This window comes from Erinaceus europaeus, chromosome 10 (genome assembly GCF_950295315.1).
Source record: "Erinaceus europaeus chromosome 10, mEriEur2.1, whole genome shotgun sequence".
Lineage (NCBI taxonomy): Eukaryota > Metazoa > Chordata > Mammalia > Eulipotyphla > Erinaceidae > Erinaceus > Erinaceus europaeus.
Genome location: NC_080171.1, coordinates 2,929,923 through 2,950,984, shown reverse-complemented (window position 1 = coordinate 2,950,984; position 21,062 = coordinate 2,929,923). Strand labels below are relative to the sequence as shown.

General features: G+C 48.4%; 2 protein-coding genes and 1 long non-coding RNA gene across 5 annotated transcripts in view; 1 reads left to right on the top strand and 2 right to left on the bottom strand.

Moving 5' to 3' along the window:
* Positions 1–21,062, top strand: part of ABITRAM (actin binding transcription modulator) — a 378,866-nt gene that overhangs the window by 81,406 nt on the left and 276,398 nt on the right. The window lies entirely within an intron of this gene.
* Positions 578–4,237, bottom strand: LOC132540818 (uncharacterized). Its single transcript, XR_009551942.1, has 2 exons — positions 3,938–4,237; positions 578–3,900 (listed from the first exon to the last, which is right to left on the bottom strand). It is a non-coding gene; the product is annotated as an uncharacterized LOC132540818 (long non-coding RNA).
* The window catches only part of TMEM245 (transmembrane protein 245), an 81,144-nt gene continuing 65,470 nt past the window's right edge, over positions 5,389–21,062 (bottom strand). For all 3 annotated transcript variants that reach the window (XM_060199037.1, XM_016185207.2, XM_060199036.1), the window contains 2 exons: positions 16,675–16,869; positions 5,389–5,753 (listed from right to left, as the gene is read on the bottom strand). In XM_060199037.1, the coding sequence (XP_060055020.1) occupies positions 5,708–5,753; positions 16,675–16,869 (241 nt within the window). In that variant the 3' untranslated portion in view covers positions 5,389–5,707. The remainder of the gene's footprint in view (positions 5,754–16,674; positions 16,870–21,062) is intronic.

The following is a 21,062-nucleotide window of genomic DNA, read 5'->3' as shown; positions in this document are numbered from 1 at the left end:
GCCCGGAGGGGAGGGGAGGGGAGGGGAGGCCCCCCCCCCCCCCCCCCCCGCACCCCAGGCTCTGCAAGGGCCGGCAGAGACGCAGGACCCTCTGCAGGAAGGGGCTTCGCTCTACAAAACCCCAGGTCCCCTGCGGACAGGGACCTTTAGGGACTTCCCTGCAGGGTCTGTTCCCCCGATGGAAGAGGAAACGTTGAAGGATGGATGCAGTGTCTGGGGGACGTGGGGTTTCATAAAGTCTGACTTTCTTTTTTTTTTTTTTTTTAAATATTTTATTTATTTATTCCCTTTTGTTGCCCTTGTTGTTTTATTGTTGTAGTTATTATTGTTGTTGTCGTCGTTGTTGGATAGGACAGAGAGAAATGGAGAGAGGGAGGGGAAGACAGAGAGGAGGAGAGAGAGACAGACACCTGCAGACCTGCTTCACCGCCTGTGAAGCGACTCCCCTGCACGTGGGGAGCCGGGGTTCGAACCGGGTTCCTTATGCCGGTCCTTGTGCTTTGCGCCACCTGCACTTAACCCGCTGCGCTACAGCCTGACTCCCAAAGTCTGACTTTCATAAAGACAGAACAGCAGATGCATTCAACACCATTCGCTTTATTTCAAAATATAAAACTTTTACATTTACAAGGGAGTTACATCAGGAGGTTATTGAAGCAAGTTAAAGCTAAGAAACAGCATTTGTGGGAATAAAGGACTGCATTATTACTGTACTGGATAAACTAGCAAGTTGGTTCCTTCTTCCTTTTTTTTTTTTTTTTAGTGTAGTGTTTCCGTGGTACTTTGTGGGCCTCCTTCCACGGTCAGGAGTCAATGTACACCTGCCTCAGAAGTGAAAGGAAGACTGCCAGCTCTCTAGTGGAAGAAAAAGTGTTAAGAACTTTTCAGAGTCACTTCTAGAAACAGCACAGGACGGCAGGCATTTTTGGAAGTGAAGCAAGTGACCTGGTATTTGTGCCCACATGCCCATGTCTGGTACTGCCCCAGAAACGAGAGGGCGGGACAGTGATCAAACCATCATACCGAAGAACACAGGGATGAGGAGACATTTTCAGAAAGTTACAGAAGCAGTTACAGTTGCACACCCAGGCATGGTTTTAAAATCAAACGGTATCTGAATTCCACTTTGGTTGCCTAAAGACGCAGCACTGCAAAGTGCAGGTCCGGCTTTCTCTGGGACAGTCATTATCAAGAGCTGTCATTTCCTGGGTCATTGCAGTAAAAAAAAAAAAAAAAAAAAAGAATGTTTGACAGTAAACTAAGAATGTTGTTACTTTAAACCATGTACCACACCATTCACTGTAAAATAAAAAGTCACACAAAAAATAAAAGAAAGAAAGAAAGAAAGAAAGAAAGAAAGGAAGAAGGTGTGGACCTGTAGCCAGAGCTGAATTCTGGCTTCATCATCCTCTGACACAGAACTTCAACGGCACATCAAAACCTGAGTTTGCAGTGCTCCAGCCACTAGTGCTTAACACGTGCCTGAGTCACAGGGCCGTTGTGACCAGAGCCCGCAAACTACAAAGTGCCACAGCAGGCATCGTGAGCACGTGGTGTAGACGTGTCGCGCCTTCTGCACAGCATCTGAAAACCAAGCACAAATGCCGACCTCTGCACGCCACAGGCGGGACGGAATCTCTACATCCGGCGTATCGGCATATAGCTCTGAACGGCAGCGAGTGCGTCTCCTGACTTCTCCCTGAACTTGGAGATCTACCTTGGTTTGATCGCAGCCGCAGCCACAGCCACAGCCACAGCCACAGAGCCAGAACTTCCATGGGTGTGTGTGTGTGTGTGTGTGTGTGTGTGTGTGTCTTCTAAAGTAACTGAAAACTTATTTGAGGAAGCAGGATGCAAGGGGCCATTTAAGGGCAATGAGGAAGACACAGTCTTTGTTTCCTCTTACAAATTCACAACACAATCTCATACCCGAGGCTCCACAATCCCAGGTTCAATTCCCTGTACCACCAAAAGTCAGAGCTGAACAGTGCTCTGGTTAAGAAAAATAAATAAAATAAAATCACAACTTAGAGTAGCACACTGGAAATTCTTCCAAGGTCTACAGAAAACAAGCTCAACATTCCTCAATTTTAATTGACTGTGGAGTCCCCTCCCCCACACATACTTTTCTCTGGTAACATCTAATAACATTCCTTGGGATTACTGCTATAAGGAAGACATCCTCCCCCCCCCCCCCCCAAATACCACTCAGCTGTGAGAGAAAAGAGGAGTTAACGATGAACAGAGAGAAAAAGGGCACTGCCTACTATTCTGAGTCTTGTTACAAACTGACTCCGAGTTGAAAAAACGACTTTTATTTGTGGGTGTTCCCTTCTCTAGACAATGACAGGATCACCTAACTATACTCTTGTCGAAGGTCTTGGGAAACAGCTCTGGTAGCTCATCTAAAGTAAATTTGACTGGCTCTGCTCTCGCTCTCAGTTCTGAATCCTTCTTGCCCAATAGTGACATATCCCGAAGAACAAAATACAATTAAGGTGAGTGCTAGAGATATTACGAAGTCCTGATGGGTCATGTGGAGACCGGGGGAGTCAAGGGCCTCATCTATAAACCCCGCAGCGGCGGAAACAGCTGCTGTTTCCGAAGACCAGCAAATTGGTTCCTTCCTCCTTTCTTTAGCGTAGTGTTTCCGTGGTACTTTGTGGGCCTCCTTCCACGGTCAGGAGTCAATGTACACCTGCCTCAGAAGTGAAAGGAAGACTGCCAGCTCTCTAGTGGAAGAAAAAGTGTGAAGAACTTTTCAGAGATCACTTCTAGAAACAGCACAGGACGGCAGGCATTTTTGGAAGTGAAGCAAGACTTCTGTGACCTGGTATTTGTGCCCACATGCCCATGTCTGGTACTGCCCCAGACAGAAACGAGAGGGCGGGACAGAAGAGAGAGCACAGCTCTGTAGAGAGCCTTTTTATCTGCTGCCTCGATTTCCCACCATTTGGCTTACACTGACTAGTGAATGTCGACTTAAACTCGTCTTCGGCTGAGCTATCAAGGGAAAGGCGTTGCCACCGGGTTTGTGTGCTTGGTCTTCTGAATGCTACTTCAGACTTCTTCAGTGCCTTTTCTTTCCCTGGAGAAAGGCGGGGGCCAGACCGTGAGAATCTTTGACTTGGACTCCTACTGCTCACTTGGTCTACTGCAAGCGAACATCGCACACAGCTCCTTCCTACTCGAGGGGGCGTGCTTCTGTTTCTGAGGGTGTTTTGACAACCCCCAAAGCTGGCCGGCCTACTAAGAGCTTTATGCACTCGCTAGACTACGGGGACATTTCAAGCATCTTGACCAGGGCTGTGTGGAACTCGAGGGGCACCCCTGTTCCTAACATCTGAGGGTAGTGTCTTCCTAATGCTTTTTTAAATAACTAAACTGTCCTCTTCGGTCTCAGAAGTAAGAACCTGGTAGTTATAGTCATCATTATGACCAGTGATAGTCATTTATTAGTTTAGAACGCCTTCCAGTGTCTGGCATGGAGCCCAGTGCTTGGCAAACCTTCAACATTTACTGAACGACCACGCAGCTAGCTGACTAAAGAGAACTAATAAGTCGCTTAGTGGCTGAATGCAGCCTCTTGACTGTGGATCAGATTCTGATTGTTGGAAGACTCACCGTAACACAACGGATCCACACGTCTAGTCCACCACCTCCCGGCACCTTCTTTTCTAGCTGGCTTCTTTCAGCAATGCCAGAATACATTTAAGCTGATCATCATGAACTATGCTAAGTGAGAAAGTGTTTTTTGAAAACCACTTACTTTCCAGCTGTTCTAAGAAGGAAATCTTTGCTCCTTTCTCACCCACAGTCTCGCTGAGGCAAGGAAGAGCCCGACAGCTGGTGTAGACGGTAGGGAGAGCACAAGACTAAGGCCTGTACTTGAGTCCCTGACTCACTCCTGACGCACGGATGACACCACCCGCTCTACGCCACTCATAACAAATAGATGACACCACCCGGTCTATGCCACAGCACGACGGAAACCGCACGGGACGTCAAGTCAGGAGGAGTGACAGAGGAGGAGAGCGTGTGCAGACTGCGGGCCCAGGGAGCTCCGAAGGCAGATGCGGCGGCTTTAGGACTCTCAGCCGGCCGACTTTCTGAACCTGAAGCTTCTCCACCTGTACGGAGCCCGTGTCCCACAGGGACGCAGAAGTCGATGGGAAGTGATCTGCTCGGCAAGACTTTGTATTAAGTGAGAGATGACTATGTGAATAAGTAGGAATTGCAAGGCTGCAAGGGTCAGCCAGGACCCCTCTAAGTACCCCCCCCCCCCCCCCCCCCGTGGAGAGAGGCGTCCCCAGCCAGGCGGGCGATTCACAGTCAAGGACAAGGCCCAAGTGGTTCTGCAATGAGTCTCTTCACATCAGCTAGACACAGAGAGAGCGGGGCCACTGCACGCCTGCAGAAATGACAGCTACGGGCTGGCGGGAGTAAAGCTCGTGCGATGCTCTCCTCCTCAGCCACCTGCACTGACATATCATCTCAACTCTCGAGTTCACCTGATTTTCTCTCAATTCTTTAATAAACTTAGAGAGTGCAAAATAAGCTCAGCGTCTAAATAAGGAGGGAAAAAAGACTTTAAAATGCATAAAGGACTATGATGGGGACTATGTTATCAGAGATATCTTTCAAGCCACAATTTACTCAGCAAACATTCACCTAAAGAATCTTATCAGCAAGGCACTGCACTAGGGACGAGGGAGATACTATATAGATACGAAATTTACTATTGATAAGTAAGCGTTTGGCAGATGTCCAAGTATTGCAATAGGAATCCACTGAGTAAATCAGAGAACCGCCACACCTGAGATTCCCCACTTAAAATCTCTGGAAAGAAAAAAAAGGTTATTAGGGTCAGGCGGTGGCACATCTGGTTGAGTATCCACATTACAGTGCACTAGAACCTGGGTTCAAGTCTCTGGTCCTGCAGGGGGAAAGCTTTGTGAGTGGTGAAGCAGGGCTGCAGGTGTCTCTCTCTCTCTCTCTCTCTCTATCCCTCCCTCCCCTCTCAACTTCTCTGCCTCTATCCAGTAATAAATACATAAAAATTAAAAAAAAGAAAAAAGGCTTTTCAGGAGACGAATTCTATCATACCGTCAGCAGTAATAGCAGCTTAGCATCTGCTTTGATGTGGTGAGTGGTTTGGCAACAGCAAGATGGGAGGTGGAGGGAGAAGGGGGGGGGGAGGGCTGGAGCCTCCTATGGCCCCTTAGTGGACACACGTAGCTACCTTGACTTCAGACCTGCCACACAGTCCTCACCTAAGAGCTCGTCTTCATTACAGAGAGGACCATCCCTTGCAGCAGAAACACAGAAGCCCTCTTCACTGGGAAGTGACTGACACTGAAAAGGTTAAGGGAAAAAAACTTCTTAAAGCAAGAGAAGAATCAGTCTGTACTTTTAACAGAAGGTAGTTCAGAGTTCTCAACAGGCTGAATGTTCTAACACTGCAGATAACCCAAGTGGGAAAGTTTCAGGCCATGTACCAGTGTACAGACGGAAAGGCCTCAAGCCGTTTCAGCAGCAACAGTTAAGTGAGCAAAGCCACACTTCCGAGCTTAAAAATGCAAAACAGCCCAGAGCAAGTCCTCTCCTATCTAGGCGGTCTGTCTGGAAGGCCAGGAAGCTTCTGTTTCTCTCACGGGCTCAAGGGACAGAAGGCCACAGCGGGACTGAGGTCACTGCGAGAATCACATCAATCGGTCGAAGACTTCATGTCTTCAGAAACGTCACGGAAGGTCCTGGAAAAAGAAAGGTAGAAAACAATGAGCTTTGCTGTTGGAAAAGAGAGGGGGAAATACCACCACAGCAATATTCAAAAGCAAATAAAGTAAAATAGAAGGGGGTTCCCCAGAAGGCAGGGCGGCACAGTGGGTGAGGTGGTCGGCTTTCGAGCTTGGCGTCTCCAGTTTGATCCCAGAAGCGCACGTGCCAGAGGCAGGTTCTGGTTCTCTCTCATCAATAAGTGAATGAATAAGATATTCCTTTCTTTCTTTCTTCCTTTTTTCTTTTTCTTTTTTTCTTTTTGTCTCCGGGGTTGTTGCTGGGGCTTGGTGCCTGCACTATGAATCCACTGCTCCTGGCGGCCATCTCTTCGCATTTTTTGTTGTTGAATAGGACAGAGAGAAACAGACGGGGTGCCGCGGGAAGTCAGACAGAGAAAGACAGATACCTGCAGTCCTGCTTCACCGCTTGTGGAGTCACCCCCCGGCAGGTGGGGAGCCAGAGGCTTGAACCGGGATGTCCCTGCGCTTTGCACTATGTGCGCTTAACCCGGTGCCCGCCGCCCGGCCCCAGTAAGGTGTTTCTGAGGGGTGTGGGGCAGGAAGCTCTAGTCAGGCACTGATCACCGCGCACTGTCCTCTCTGATTATGATGGAGAACTGTGGTGAGGCCAGTGCTTTCTGCTGGCTGTCTCCACTGAGCACTGCTTCCGAGTCTGCCAGCCGCCCTTCTGTTCTGCCTTCCCTCCTCGCCTCCGCCACCCGACAAGCTATTTCTGCAGACTCCCTTGAGACCGTATGTGCTCGGGGGACTGCACTCTGCTCTGGACGGAGGGGCATCTGCCTCAGGGCAGCAGGAGCTTGCCTTTGCCACGCAACTTAGAAGCTCGAGCGAGGGTCGTGTCACCCGTGTCATCGCGTCAGAGGCCTGCGTCTGTGTTGGCGGCCCCACGGCCGGGTCAGAGTCTGTCAGTGAGCAGGAGCTCAAGCACCCGTTTGAGGTGAGGCAGGCTCCCATCACACCACATCTGGCAGGACCTCAGGCAGGGCAAAGCTTGGAGTGGATGTTTCTGCGGCAGCTGTATTTGGCCTGGGCTGTCTGCCGCTGGAATCCTTTCGCTCGAGAGAGAGATGTATGGCCAGCCCATTTGACGCTAACATTTCCCTGCCCCATTTTTGTTTACAGCCAAATATATGGATCCTTTTTTTTTTTTTTTAACCACCAGGGTTACCACTACAGTTTGGTATGGTACTACATATCTACCACTCCGGGAGGCCAATTTCCTGTTTTTCTCCCCATTTTATTTTATTTATTTTTTTTTGCCTCCAGGGTTATCTTTGGGGCTCAGTGCCTGCACCACAAATCCACTACTCCTGGAGGCCATTTTTGTTACCCTTGTTGTTGAATAGGACAGAGAGAAATGGAGAGAGGAGGGGAAGACAGAGAAGGGGAGAGAAAGATAAGACACCTGCAGACCTGCTTCACTGCCTGTGAAGTGAACCCTCGGCAGGTGGGGAGCCGGGGGCTCGAAATGGGATCCTTATGCTGGTCTTTGTGCTTGGCGCCATGTGCGCTTAACCTGCTGCACTCTTCCCATTTTATTTGATAGGCTAGAGAGAAAATGAGAGAGGAGGGGAGAGACACCCGCAGATCTGCTCACCACTTGTGAAGTGTCCCCGCAGCAGGTGGGGAGCCAGGGGCTTGAACCTGGGTCCTCGTGCGTTGTACTAAAGGTGTGCACTGCCTAGCTCCATACAGCCAAATGCATTTTTTAATTTTTATTTATTTATTTTCCCTTTTGTTGCCCTTGTTTTTTTATTGTTGTTGTGGTTATTGATGTCGTCGTTGTTAGATAGGACAGAGAGAAATGGAGAGAGATGGGGGAGACAGAGAAGGGGAGAGAAAGACAGACACCTGCAGACCTGCTTCACCACCTATGAAGTGACCCCCCTGCAGGTGGGGAGCTGGGGGCTCGAACCGGGATCCTTGCGCCACCTGCTCTTAACCCGCTGCGCTACTGTCCGACTCGCAGCCAGATACACCTTAAATGATACAGACTCTGAGTACAAAACTCTTTTTAGATTTGAGTCTCTGAATCAGCAGTCAGTCACACAGAGAAGCAGCTGAGCTTAGGGCCAGACGATGCAGACGGAAAGCACCAGACTTGCATGCAAAAAGCCCGAGGCTTGCGGGCTCGGTCCGCAGACCCACTCACTGTAGGCCAGAGTCCAGTGGTGTTCTGGCCTCCCCCTCCCTCATGCAAAGGAAAGAAAAGAAAAACGCAACACAATAAATAGAAACACCTGAGCTTCAAAATGCTTGTCAAAATCATTTGAAACTGCAGGCTGATCTGAAGCCACATAACTACACCATGCTGCGCCAGTAAACAGCCAATACAGCTGTCTGTTCTGTTTCCATATGCACTTGCATCTTGGCGTTAGTCATACATGTTATTGGCTTATAGTCTCCATACCAAGTTTCTCTCTTTTTAAAAAATCCTATTAGTGATTTACAAAATGACAAGGTAACAGGGATGTAATTTCACACGGTTCCCACCAGAGCTCTGTGTCCCCAGCCCCCTGTAGTGGAAGAAGCAATAGCTCTTCCAAGATCACGGTGCGGTCTGACTACAGTTCTCAACCTATCTGCCCACTGTTACCACTTCTAGTCCAAGTCACCCCACACCAATTAGTGTCTGAGTGTCCTTCCCGACTCCTTTTCACTCTCAGAGGAGGGGACAGGGCCTTGCCTTCTTCAGGTATTTTCCAGCTTCTCTTCCCTTTCAGTGATGAGAAGAAACAAAGACTCCCTGGAGCAAATGTTTCGGTCCTGGTGGAATTGGAGTTCAGAGCCCTCCGGTCACCATCCCCTAACATTTACCTTCTGGGAGTCTGGACCAAAGGTCTTTATGGGGAGCAGAAGGTGGGAGTTCTGGCTTCTGTCATTGCTTCTCCACTGGACATGGGTGTTGGCAGGTGGATCCACACCCCCAGCCTGTGTCTGTCTGTCCCTAGTGGGGCAGGGCTCTGGGGAGGGGAGGCTCCAGGACACATGGGTGAGGGCGTCTGCCCAGGGGAGTCAGGATGGCGACATGGTAGTGTCTGCAACCTAGTAAGCCCATTTTATTTTCTTACCTATAACCAAGTGTTAGTTATTATAAACACATCACTCAGCTTTTTCATAAGAAACAGGCCTAAAGTAGAATGTAAGTAGAGTCTCAAGATTTCCGGGAATGGCTCCGAGTTACGGAAACAAACTGTAACACAATGCCGTCAGTAGCTATAAAGCATCTGAGAATCAGAAAGCGAGTGATCTGAACGCACGTCAGTACGATCCACATCTACACCATCTCTTGCCCTCTCGCTCTCTCAACTTTCAGTTCATATGAAGATTCGGCTACTACTCGAGGAAGATGGGTCCTGCAATGAGTGCAGCCTGGAATGCTCCTAGCTGTGACCACAGACTGTGAGCTCAGACCTACAGGGATGCAGAGGCCACACAGGCTCCTGTGCTGACTATGGGCCCCAGATCAGACTGGTGGGGTTTACAGTCAACAATATTTATATACTTTCCCCATATTTGGGAGCTACTCTCTTCCCTGATCCAACTTTCTAGCCCTTTTTCCAACTATGCCACCATCTCCCCAGACAATACCTTGGGTCCACCTGCATGTTAGCTGTCAGGCTCAGGCAAAAACTAGTCAAGTCATGGGCTGCTTGGAATAGACCTAAAATAGACGTGCTAACTTTTTCCAAAATGGAGACCCCAAATCTCATCTGCATTATTCCTGCCTTTAGGTTCCTGATTAGTCAACAATTTGTTCTGCCTTTTTAAAATTTGTTTTATATTTATTTATTCCCTTTTGTTTCCCTTGTTGTTTTACTGTTGTAGTTATTATTGATGTCATTGTTATTGGATAGGACAGAGAGAAATGGAGAGAGGAGGGGAAGACAGAGAGGAGAGAAAGATAGACACCTGCAGACCTGCTTCACCGCCTGTGAAATGACTCCCCTGCAGGTGGGGAGCCGGGGGCTTGTTGTCCTGCTTTCTATCTTAACCCTTTTTCAGCCACCAGGTTCCAGATGCTACCATGATGCCAACCAGACTTCCCTGGGCAGACGACCCCACCATGTGTCCTGAAGTCCTGCCTCACTAGGGAAAGAGAGAGGCAGGCTGGGAGTATGGATCAACTTGCCAACACCCATGTTCAGCGGGGAAGCAATGACAGAAGCCAGACCTCCCACCTTCTGCATCCCACAATGACCCTGGGTCCATACTCCCAGAGGGATAAAGAATAGGGAAGCTGTCAGGGGAGGGGATGGGATACGGAGTTCTGGTGGTGGGATTTGTGTGAAATTGTATCTCTTATCCTGTGGTCTTGTCGATATTTCCATTTTATAAGTAAACAAATGAATAAAGGCTTCCAGAGCTGTCATCTGCACTGACTTCTGTGAGCAGGCTTTACGGAAGGCAGCAGACGCCGTTTCTGTGCACTGGAGGGCACTTGGCAGCACCGTCTCCCCTCACTAAAGGCACGATGGACAGCACACTTGAGACACTGCCAAGTGTCCCCCTGGGGGAGATTCCATCAGCCCTTTCCCCAGGATCACCAATGGCTGCCTCTAGGTGTATATCTATTCAATTCTTATGGTATATTTCACAGTTTCACTTAAAGGCTAACTACAAGATATCTCAGATGGTATAAATTCCCAGTTACACTCAATTCTGAAATGTTCTAGGAAAAAATTTAAACCAGTAAACAAAAACTGGTAAGCATTAGGAAGCACTTTTCTAAAATCCAACAGGCTTTCTATAGAAAGATTCTTCTTTTGTGTCTTTTCAGTTTTCAAAGATGTCTGCAAGTTTAAACTACTCCTCTAAATTACGAATAAAAACTTCTAGCCAGGGGCAAAGCTGCATGAAACAAGATTAACACTGTGGTTGGCCTGGTGACGATTTTCTGTTGACAAGCAAGCTTAGCTGTAACCTTGAAATTCATACCTACCATTCAATTCTGCCTCCAGGCCAAGACTCTCACAAAGTACTTGGAAGAAAACAAAGTGCAGAAAGCTGAGGAAATAAGAGAGCTTTCCATTTCAGCAGTATAATTTCTCTAGATGTTCGGGGCAGAGTTTGTGTGATCAAGTATAAAATCTCAGAGAAGCAACACAGGCCTTAGGACAACCTCCGCTTAGCTCTTGGAAAACAAACCTCCTGTCCCAGAAATACAGGGTTTCTTTCAGGCCTCACAGACAGCCAATGAATTCATCAGCAGAACACATAAAAACCTAATAAGACTTTAGGAAGAAACAAAAGCATACCCATTGATGGCATTTTTTGAAATACTAACTATCCTACTGCCCAAGTTGTCTAGAAACATTAATTTCCCCAACTTAAAAGAATACTGGAGCGGCTTGGAGGTTTGGAGGCTTGGAGGCTTGGAGGAGGAGCAGCGCGTGAAGGGCTGGAGTCTCACCGGGGAGGGAGGCCCTGAGCGGAACCCTGGGCTGCGGGCAGAGTGATGACGGCTCCTATCTCCTCCCCTCCCTCACTCTGTCTCAGTAAAAAGTCAACCGGTGGGCGAGGCTGTGTGTGTAATGTGTCAGGCTAGAAAGCAGGTGGTTTTACAAGTCAAATGGAGTTTCTACTTTCCCAGCTAAGGGCAAGACAATAAAAAAAAAACAGACGTTTACACGGTATGCTTGAAGTTCCAAGGGGAGGAGTGCAGAATGCCACCGGCACACACATTCTATCTGATCTCACCACGCAGCTCAGGAGGTTTTTAAAAAAAAATATATTTATTTATTTATTTATTTATTTATTGGTGTTGTCCTTGTTTTTTTATTGTGGTAGATATTATTATTGTTATTGATGTTGTTGTTGGATAGGACAGAGAGAAATAGAGAGAGGAGGGGAAGACAGAGAGGGGGAGAGAAAGACAGACACCTGCAGACCTGCTTCACCGCCTGTGAAGCGACTCCCCTGCAGGCGGGGAGCCGGGGGCCCGTACCGGTGCCGGGATCCTCACGCCGGCCCTTGCGCTTTGCACCATGTGTGCTTAACCCGCTGCGCTACCGCCCGACCCCCGCTGTGGAGGGTTTTTAGAGGACAAGCCATGATGCTCAACTTGGCTGGGGGTGGGGGTCGGGGTCATAGCAGCATCAGTGACGAGAAGCAGGGAACGGCGGTCTTCTCTTCCGTATCTTTCCCTGGCTGTTCATGCACGGACGATACGACTATCGCATAGATAAGAGTCTCACCGGTGGATGGTTTCAACCACTTCTGCCTGATGAGATCAGCCATCCCCCTCTGCCGTGACACAGCTCAGGTGACTGGGGCCCTGCGCAGCTCCTGCAAGGCGAGCTCAGGCCTCCACAGCCCCGCTCTGCGCTCTAGCTGGGGGCCAAGCACACGCCAAGCACGCAGCTGCTGCTGCGGATACCCTGACGGAAGCCTGCCCAGGCTCCTCCAGAAACGGCCCCACGACCGGGCAGGGAGAGACAGAGGAGCAGAAGACGCAGACAATAGGCGGGAGAGTTAAGGGAGACGGCAGCGGCCAGGAAAGCATTCCACTGGCGGCCAGACACACGCGCCGCCCGAGCTCGGGGCAGAGGAGGCTCCCGGCTGAGCTGACACTGGAGTTAAGATCCGAGGCTGCACCAGAAGAGCCGGGGAGGTGGGCGGAAGCAGCGCGTCTGAAGGAGGCAGCTGTGTCCGAGAGCCAAAACAGCTGCAGCGCAGACGCCCCGGGGAAACGGCTGGCGTCTGGGAGGCCAGCAGAGGTCGGATCCTCAAGGACTCACCAGCCACGTCGGCGATGCTCGGCCCTCCCTCCCTGAAGCAGGTGCGAAAGTCAGTTCTGAGACTGTTGGGAGGAGGCGGCGTGCCAGCTCCAGGAGAGTGGGCACAGGACCGAGACTTGTCCAAGTCTCCATTCCTGCCTCCAGAAAACAAGGGGAAACAGCAGTCCTGACCTCATGTGCAAACCAAGGGCAGATTTCTGTAAAACAAGGTGACACGGGAAGTCTGACCCCAGACCTCGGCGCTCAGTAAGCACCAGCAGCTCAGAGCAGTGGCTGTGTCTGCTATGACGAAGAGGCCGGCGGGACCAAAGGACCCTCTGAAGAATCCTGCACTCAGCCACGCTTCCTCCCCGCCCACAAGGACGATCAAAGCTTTCTGTGCATGTAAAGACACTGCACTTCTCTTGTGCATGTGAGGCAGAGAGAGGGAGAGGGAGGGAGAGAGGAAGAGAGAGAGAGGGAGGGAGAACATGAATCAGAGCATCACACCAGCACGTGCAGTGCCAGAGAATGCCTTTGGTTGGGACTGACTTGGCATACGGGAGTTTAGAGCGTCACTGCTGTGCCCTCCAAAGACACTTAATCATTTTTAAAGGGCTCATAGACACAAGGTTCCTTTAATATTTATGTATTCTCTTTTGTTGCCATTGTTTTATTGTTGTAGTCACCATTGTTGTTTTATTGATATCGTCACTGTTGGATAGGAGAGAGAGAAATGGAGAGAGGAGGGGAAGACAGAGAAGGGGAGAGAAAGACAGACACCTGCAGACCTGCTTCACCGCCTGTGAAGTGACCCCCTTACGCCAGTCCTTGAGCTTTGCGCCATGTGCGCTTAACCTGCTACACTACCACCTGACTCCCCAACACTTAATCATTAAAAAAAATATATGTTTATTCCCTTTTGTTGCTCTTGTTTTATTGTTGTAGTTATTATTGTTGTTGTTGGCTAGGACAGAGAGAAATGGAGAGGAGGGTAAGACAGAGAGGGGGAGAGAAAGACAGACACCTGCAGACCTGCTTCACCGCCTGTGAAGTGACTCCCCTGCAGGTGAGGAGCCGGGGGCTCGAACCGGGATCCTTACGCCGGTCTTGCGCTTTTCGCCACCTGTGCTACCGCCCCACTTAATCATTTTTTAATTAGTGATTCACAAGGTGATAAGATAACAGGGTCGGATTCCACTCCACCCCCACCAGAGTTCTGTGCCCCGCCCCATCCTGCAGTGACGGCCAGTTTCCCAAGGTGGTGGATATGGGTTGACTCTGTCCATCTGTCTGACACTTGAAGTCGCTTCTAAAATGGCATAAACTCGAGGAAGAGGGAGGGGCTGTAAGAGGGAAAAGCAGCCTATTTCTACTTGATGTGGACAGCAGGTGCACCACCTTATGAAAGATAGAAGCTTAGACCAGTTAAAGAGGAAAAGCAAGAAAGGCCCCGATACGTGAGCAGAAGCCTCTAGAAGGCTCTAGAAGGCTCACTCAGGAAGTGACGACATCAAGGGACCTGCAGGGGTGGGGTGGGGTGGACCTGCACCGGAGACTGCATTCCAGCCCCACTCACCTCCATGCGGCCAGCCCCTGCTTCCATCACTCATACCATCAGGAGAGCTTTCCCTGAGGAAAAGTAAAGTCAGAGGCTTCCAGGACCAGGACAGGCAGAGCCGGGGGGGCATTCTGGCACGAGGCGTCTTGCCCGGGTCAAGGAGTGAGTGATCTCATCCCTTTTCTTTTCAACGTTTAGTTATTATTTATTGGGTAGAGACAGAGAGAAGCTGAGAGGGAAGAGGGAGACAAGGGGGAGAGACAGACAGCTGCAGCCCGGCTTAATGGCCCACAAAGCTTCGGCGATGGGACCGTGACGTCACCAGGGGCACCGCCACCTCACTCACTCCTGTCTGGGTAACAAGGCGAAGTGAAAGGATTCTGAGGATGTAATTATGACCTCTAACCAATTCACTTCAATCAAAAGGAGAGCCTGGGAGGAGGTTCGTATCCAATCAGGGAAACTCTTTTTAAAAAAGGGCCTTATCTTACTTAACAGTCCTTCACACTCCATCCAAGAGGGGGTTCAGAAGGTGACTTCATCATTCTTTTCTGTTTGTTTGTCTGTTTGTTTTACCAGAGCCCTGCTCAGCTCTGGCGTACGGTGTGGGGGACTGAACCTGGGATTCTGCAGCCTCAGGCCTGAGAGTCTCTCTGCAGAGCCATTATGCTGTTTACCTGCGACCAAAGTGACTTCATCATTCTTAACAGCGAGGTAGCATTCCATCGCATACACACATACCACCACGTTTCCAATCATCTGCTGTTGGACACCGAGGTTGCTTCCAAGTTTAGGATATTACAAACTGTGCTGTGGGGGCCAGGCAGTGGTGCACACCCTTACGCGCACACAGTACTAAAGCCAAGGACCGGCGCAAGGATCCAAGGTTCGAGCCCCTTGGTCCCCGCCTGCAGGGGGTAAGCTTCACAAGTGGTGAAGCAGGTCAGCAGGTGTCTCTCTTTCTCTCCCCCCTCTCCTCTCAATTTCTCTCTGTCCTATTCAATAAAATGGGAAAAAATGGCCACCGGGAGCAGTGGATTTGTAGTGCCGGCACTGAGCCCCAGCGATAAGCCTGGAGCGGGTAAGATAAAAACCCAAACAAACTGCTACTGTGAGCACCGGTGTACTTAGACATCTCCAGGTGGGGGTGTGTGTTCGTTTCTGTACGATGTATCTCACTCAGAGGAGTTTGGGGAAGGACAGAGAAGGGGATTGGGGAGGGGAAGCTTCGGTGTCCTGGTGCGTGATGAAAGGCCGAGTCGGGTACGGCGCCCTCAGACACCTCACACAGTGAGATGAAGCATTTTTTACCCAGGTGTCGACAACTACTGTAAACCACCCCCGCCCCATAAAAGGATGAAAAGGAGTCTTATTGGTATCTTTTATTTCCCTTTAAAATGTCTGCCTTTCAAATCTGGAATCACTGAAAGTGTTTCTAAAATAACAGTAAAATGTCAACCGGCCAATTTTATTTTCTATTTTATGTGGTTGATATGAAGGAACTCAGAAAAAACAATGAAGTCAAAGGAAGATAAGAGAGACAGAGAGAGAGCAAACAATACCAAAAGGAGGCACATTCACATCGCAGGGTTCAAGAAAAGAGTAAAGGACACACTTGCTTGTAGAAATAGCTGAAAACTTCTTCAAATTAAAGACGCTCAGATCCAAGAAGCTCTAAGAGGTACAAGAATGAAATAGATGAGTGAGTCCGAATTAAACTCATCACAGCACATAATAATTAAAATGACAGATAAATATTAAAGAAAAAATTTGAAAACAGCCAGAAAAAAAGAAAGACATAGTCTAAAGGAATGCCTGTAAAGGAACTAATCGAGGAAGATGATCAGCTCGTCGCTCAACAAAAACACTAGTGGTTAGAACAGACACCCTCCAAGTCTGCAGTGTCTGCAGACACCCTCCAAGACCGCCCCTCAAGAATGCTTACCCAGTCCGGCTACCAACCACATTTGCAGGAATGATAAAAAACTCTTCTACAGACAACTTGCTAGCACTAAGCCAGTCCTGCAGACAAGACATACTAAGGGGGCATAAAAGGAGAATACCGTGGCCAGGAAGGTACCACGTCACCTCTTGCACAAAACTTGCACAAAACCTGAGGGCTCACAGTCCGCAGCCATCGAAGGCCTGAGCGGAGCAGTGCTCCTCTGCGTCTCTGTGGCTCTTTCTCCTTAAAATACAACAAATGACTTTTTTTTTTTTTTTTTTTTTTTTTTTTTTTTTATGGAAACCCTTAATGTTCCTCCACAAAGGCAGAAAATGAAGAAACAAAACAAAGGAGCAAGTAAAGTCAAATGAGCGAAAGCTCTGAATTCCAACTGCAGAGCCGGGGAGAGAACAGGACCGAGGGTGGAGTGGAGTGGGGGGGCGAGGGTGGAGGGGCAGCGGACTTGATGCGGGGGGTCTTATGGGCACTTCAGTGGTGGCACAGTCTGAAGAGGTGAACAACTTTACTTCAAAAGCACGTAGGATCTTGTAAATGAAGGTTATCTCGAAGAAATGAAGTGATAATGAAATGCAAAAACAGAGGCAGACCCCAGAAACAGGGGAGTTCAATGTCAGACGTGGCTCAACTCACCGCGGGGTCTGAGCAGGCCACGGGGAGTGGCCTGGTGTGGGCGCCGGGTTCGTGGGGCTCACGAGCATGGCGCTGTAGATATTGGATGCCACGACCAGCGTGCACAGGAGGATGGGTCCGATGATCGCCCCCTCCAGGCCGAGGTAGTAAGCTCCGCCGGCCACCGCCAGGCCTGTCAGGTAGGGATGGCCGCCGCTGGAATGAAGAGCGTGCATGTGAGCTCAGGCTGTAGAAACAGTCATCAGCCCCTGTCTGTGACCCCGGGGGGAAACGGTGGCAGCTTCCTGTGGGAGGCTGGGGACACGGTCAGACCCGATACCTTGTCATTTTGTGAAACAGTATTAAGTCACTAGTGTAATTTCGAAGAGGCTAGCTCATGACATTCAATAAATATAAATCTCTGGGGCTGGGCGGTAGCACGGGGGGTTAAACGCACATGGCGCTAAGCACAAGGACCAGCGTAAGGATCCCGGTTCGAGCCCCCCGGCTCCCCATCTGTAGGGGGTCACTTCACAAGTGGTGAAGCAGGTCTGCAGGTGTCATATCTTTCTCTCCCCCTCTGTCTTCCCCTCCTCTATTTCTCTCTGTCCTATCCAACAACAGCAGCAGCTAGAACAACAGTAACAATAACAACTACAACAAGGGCAACAAAATGGGGGAAAAATGGCCTCCAGGAGCAGAGCAGTGGATTTGAGGTACAGGCAGTGAGTCCCAGCGATAACCCTGAAGGCAAAACAAACAAACAAACAAACAAACATCTTGGAGTCAATCAGAAAAATGTTTGAGACGACGTTCCTTCTCTTGGGTTTTGATTATACCCTGCCGACTCAATGAACACCACTGTCAGGACAGAGACGCAGGAACACACCCCTCTTGTCACACGTGTCTTTCTACAGGCTCAGCACGAGTGACGCAGACGAGGAAGAGTCTCCGTCCAGGGGGCTTACTGCTGGCTGGGCCTGTGAGGACAGGCTACATAAGTCACCTGCTGGCTGTGCCTGTCAAGAGGAAGTGGAGGGCCAGGTGGTGGCGCCCCTGGTTAAGTGCACGTAGTACAAAGTGCAAGGGTCCAGGTTCAAGCCCCTGGCTCTGCACCTGCAGCAGGGACGCTTCATGAGCAGTGAAGCAGGTCTGCAGGTGTCTGTCTTCCTCTCTCTCTCTCTTTTTTAAACTAATTTTTATTTATTTTAATGAGAGAGAGAGATACAGAGAGAAAAACCAGAGCACTGCTCAGCTCTGACTTATGGTGGTACTGAGGCTCTTTCTCTCTTTAAAAAAATTTTTTTAAATTTGTTTACTATTGGATAGAAACAGAGATGTGGGGGGGGAGACAGAGAGACACCTGCAGCCCTGCGTCACCACTTGTGAAGGTTTTCCTCTGCAGGTGGGGTCCAGGGGCTTGAACCTGGGTCCTTGTGCACTGTGATGTGTGTGCGCTTAACCAGGTGCGCCACCTCCTGGTCCCGGGCTCTCTCCCTCTCTGTCTCCCCCCCCCCCTCAATTTCTCTGTCCTATCCAACAAAATGGGGGAATAAAGGTCGCAGAAGCAGTGGATTTGTAGTGCTAGCACCAAGCCCCAGCAATAACCCCCCTAAAAAAGAGTCAGTGGACTCACAATATAACATGCAATTCAATCAACTGTGCTTTTAGCTTTTTTTAAAAAAAATATTTATTTATTCCCTTTTGTTGCCCTTGCTTTTATTATTGTAGTTATTATCATTGTTGTTATCGATATCGTTGTTGTTGGATAGGACAGAGAGAAGTGGAGAGAGGAGGGGAAGACAGAGAGGGGGAGAGAAAGATAGACACCTGCAGACCCGCTTCACCGCCTGTGAAGCGACTCCCATGCAGGTGGGGGGTTGGGGCTTGAACCAGGATCCTTACACCAGTCCTTGTGTTTTGCACCACGTGCTTTTAGCTTTTAGCAGTAAAACAACACAGTAAGACCCTTGTTATTTACAGAGTAGCCTTCTGACAATCTCCTACAATACAGTTTGTTTAGTTTATTTTAATCACAGGCAGAAATAAAAAGCCTCATGTGGAAAGCAAATGTCACAAGGCCTGGGGCCGGTGGTAGCACCCGGTTGGGCACTCCTTAGTTACCATGTGGCAAGACCCAGGTTCAAGTTCCTGGTCCCCACCTGCAGGGCGGAAGCTTCATGAGTAGTGAAGTAGGTGTCTCTCTCTCTCTCCAATCAATTTTTTAAAAAAGCATTATCAGAAATATACATATATATTTAAAACCAGGGCAGTGCTCAGCTCTGGTTTATGGTGGTGCAGAGGACTGAACCTGAGCCTCAGGCACGAGAGCCTCTTTGCATAACCACTACGCTATCTATCCCCCACCCTATGTTTGCTTTTCTAAAAAAAAAAAAAATCACAAAGTCCAAAGATTTCATATACTGGAGTCAGGACTGGCTGGTAGCTTATCACCACTGTGAGGGTGTGACTGGAATAAGGTCTGCAAGATGGAAGCAGCAGGGCACAGGGGTCCTGTCAGGAAGAGCTTGGGAACTAGTTCTGCTCTGCTGGTTACAAGAGTTTAACCACAGCTGAATACAACAATCGATTCAGGGAGGAGCAAATACCCACAATAGCCGGGACATTCCGGACTGTGTCGCGGCGATTATACTGCCGTTCCATCAGTCTGTCTCAACAAAAGCAGTGATACATATATATATTTTAAATTCAAAACCTTGTTTCAAACAAAGAGGTTAGGAGGGCATTTCATATAAGCTGCATTAGCTTGCCCAAAAATAATACATGAGAAAAATTTCTTAAAGAAAAAAAAAAAAAAAAAACCCCAAACCACACCATTTCCTATAAAAACTGCTTACAAATAAAAAAGTGGAACCTTTTAAATAAAAGTTTAATTATTGAAAAAAATAAGAGCACATGCTAGTTTATTCCATTTTCTTCTTCCTTTTTTTTTTTTTTCCATGCATAACATTCCCCAGATTCCCATTTAACAATACAACCCCCACTATTTAATTCATCATTTTTCATGGACCCGTATTCTCCCCACCCACCCACCCACCCCAGAGTCTTTTACTTTGGTGTAATACTCCAATTTCATTTCAGGTTCGACTTGTGTTTTCTTTTCTAATCTTGTTTTTCAACTTCGGCCTGAGAGTGAGATCATCCCGTATTCATCCTTCTGTTTCTGACTTATTCCATTTTCTAATGCCATTTTATGTAAGGTAATTTAATGTTAAGACCACATAAAAATTTAAATTTGAACCAGCAACTTTTAATATGAAATCTACAGAAATAAAAGCATGTGATTGTAAACCACATGTAACTACTGCTCCTATTGGAATCTCCACACCCTTCATTACTTTATCTTTGATTCTCTCTCAAGTTTTAGGCACAAAGTTCTTTCAACTGGGGCCTCCAGCCCAGGACACACATTACCTGCTCAAGTTCCCGGGGCCAAATTGCCAGTCCTCACCTGAGGCATAAGCTTCACGGGAGGAAGCAGGGCTACAGGTGTCTCCCTGTCTCTCTCCTCCTCCTCCCCTAACTTTCCCTCTGTTCTAGCAAAAGAAAAATAAAGATGGGGAAAAAGAAAAAAAAAAGGAAAGCCAGGAGACAGAAACTAATGAAGTGAAAGGTAATTTTTTATAAACTTACCCCCATCTTATTGTTCTAGTGACTTTGACTTAAAGTTTCAGGGCCAGGTGGTAGCACAGCTGGGTGAGCACACACATTACAGTGCACATGGAACCGAGTTCAAGCCCCTTGTCCCCACCTGCAAGGGGAAAGCTTCACAAGAGGTGAAGCTTCACAGGGCTGCAGATGTCTCTCTGTCTCTACTTCCCCCTCCTCTCTTGATTTCTCTCTGTCTCTATTAAATAAAAAATAAAGTTTAAAGAAAAATAAGGAAAAAGAAATTTTAATACTACATTATGGAAATTTTTTTAGCTATTGTAATTTCAGTAGACCACATTCTGAATGTTGGTAGGTGACGAAAATTCTACATCTGGTCACGTTTTAGATTCTAATAAGTTATGTGAATATGAATACAGGATTGAATGAGAATTGCCATGACTTCGTTACAGAAATTGCCTTTTTTTTCCTTCCCTTTTTTCTCTCCTTTTCTTTCTATTTTATTTGATAGGATCAAGAAAAATTGAGAGGGCAGGGAAGGACAGGTGACCTGTAACACCCCTTCACCTCTAGTGACATTTCCTCCAAGCAGGTGAAGACTGGGGGCTTGAACCTTGGTCCTTGTGCACAGTGACGTGCTCTCAACCCGGTGAGCCACCATTTCTAAAAGAGATAATAAATCTACAAAAACAAACAGGCATTTTGGCTTCAGCTTTGGATCCAAGCTTTATTCACTCCAGAACCACACTCCAATAGCATAACAGAGCTTGGCGTGTGGT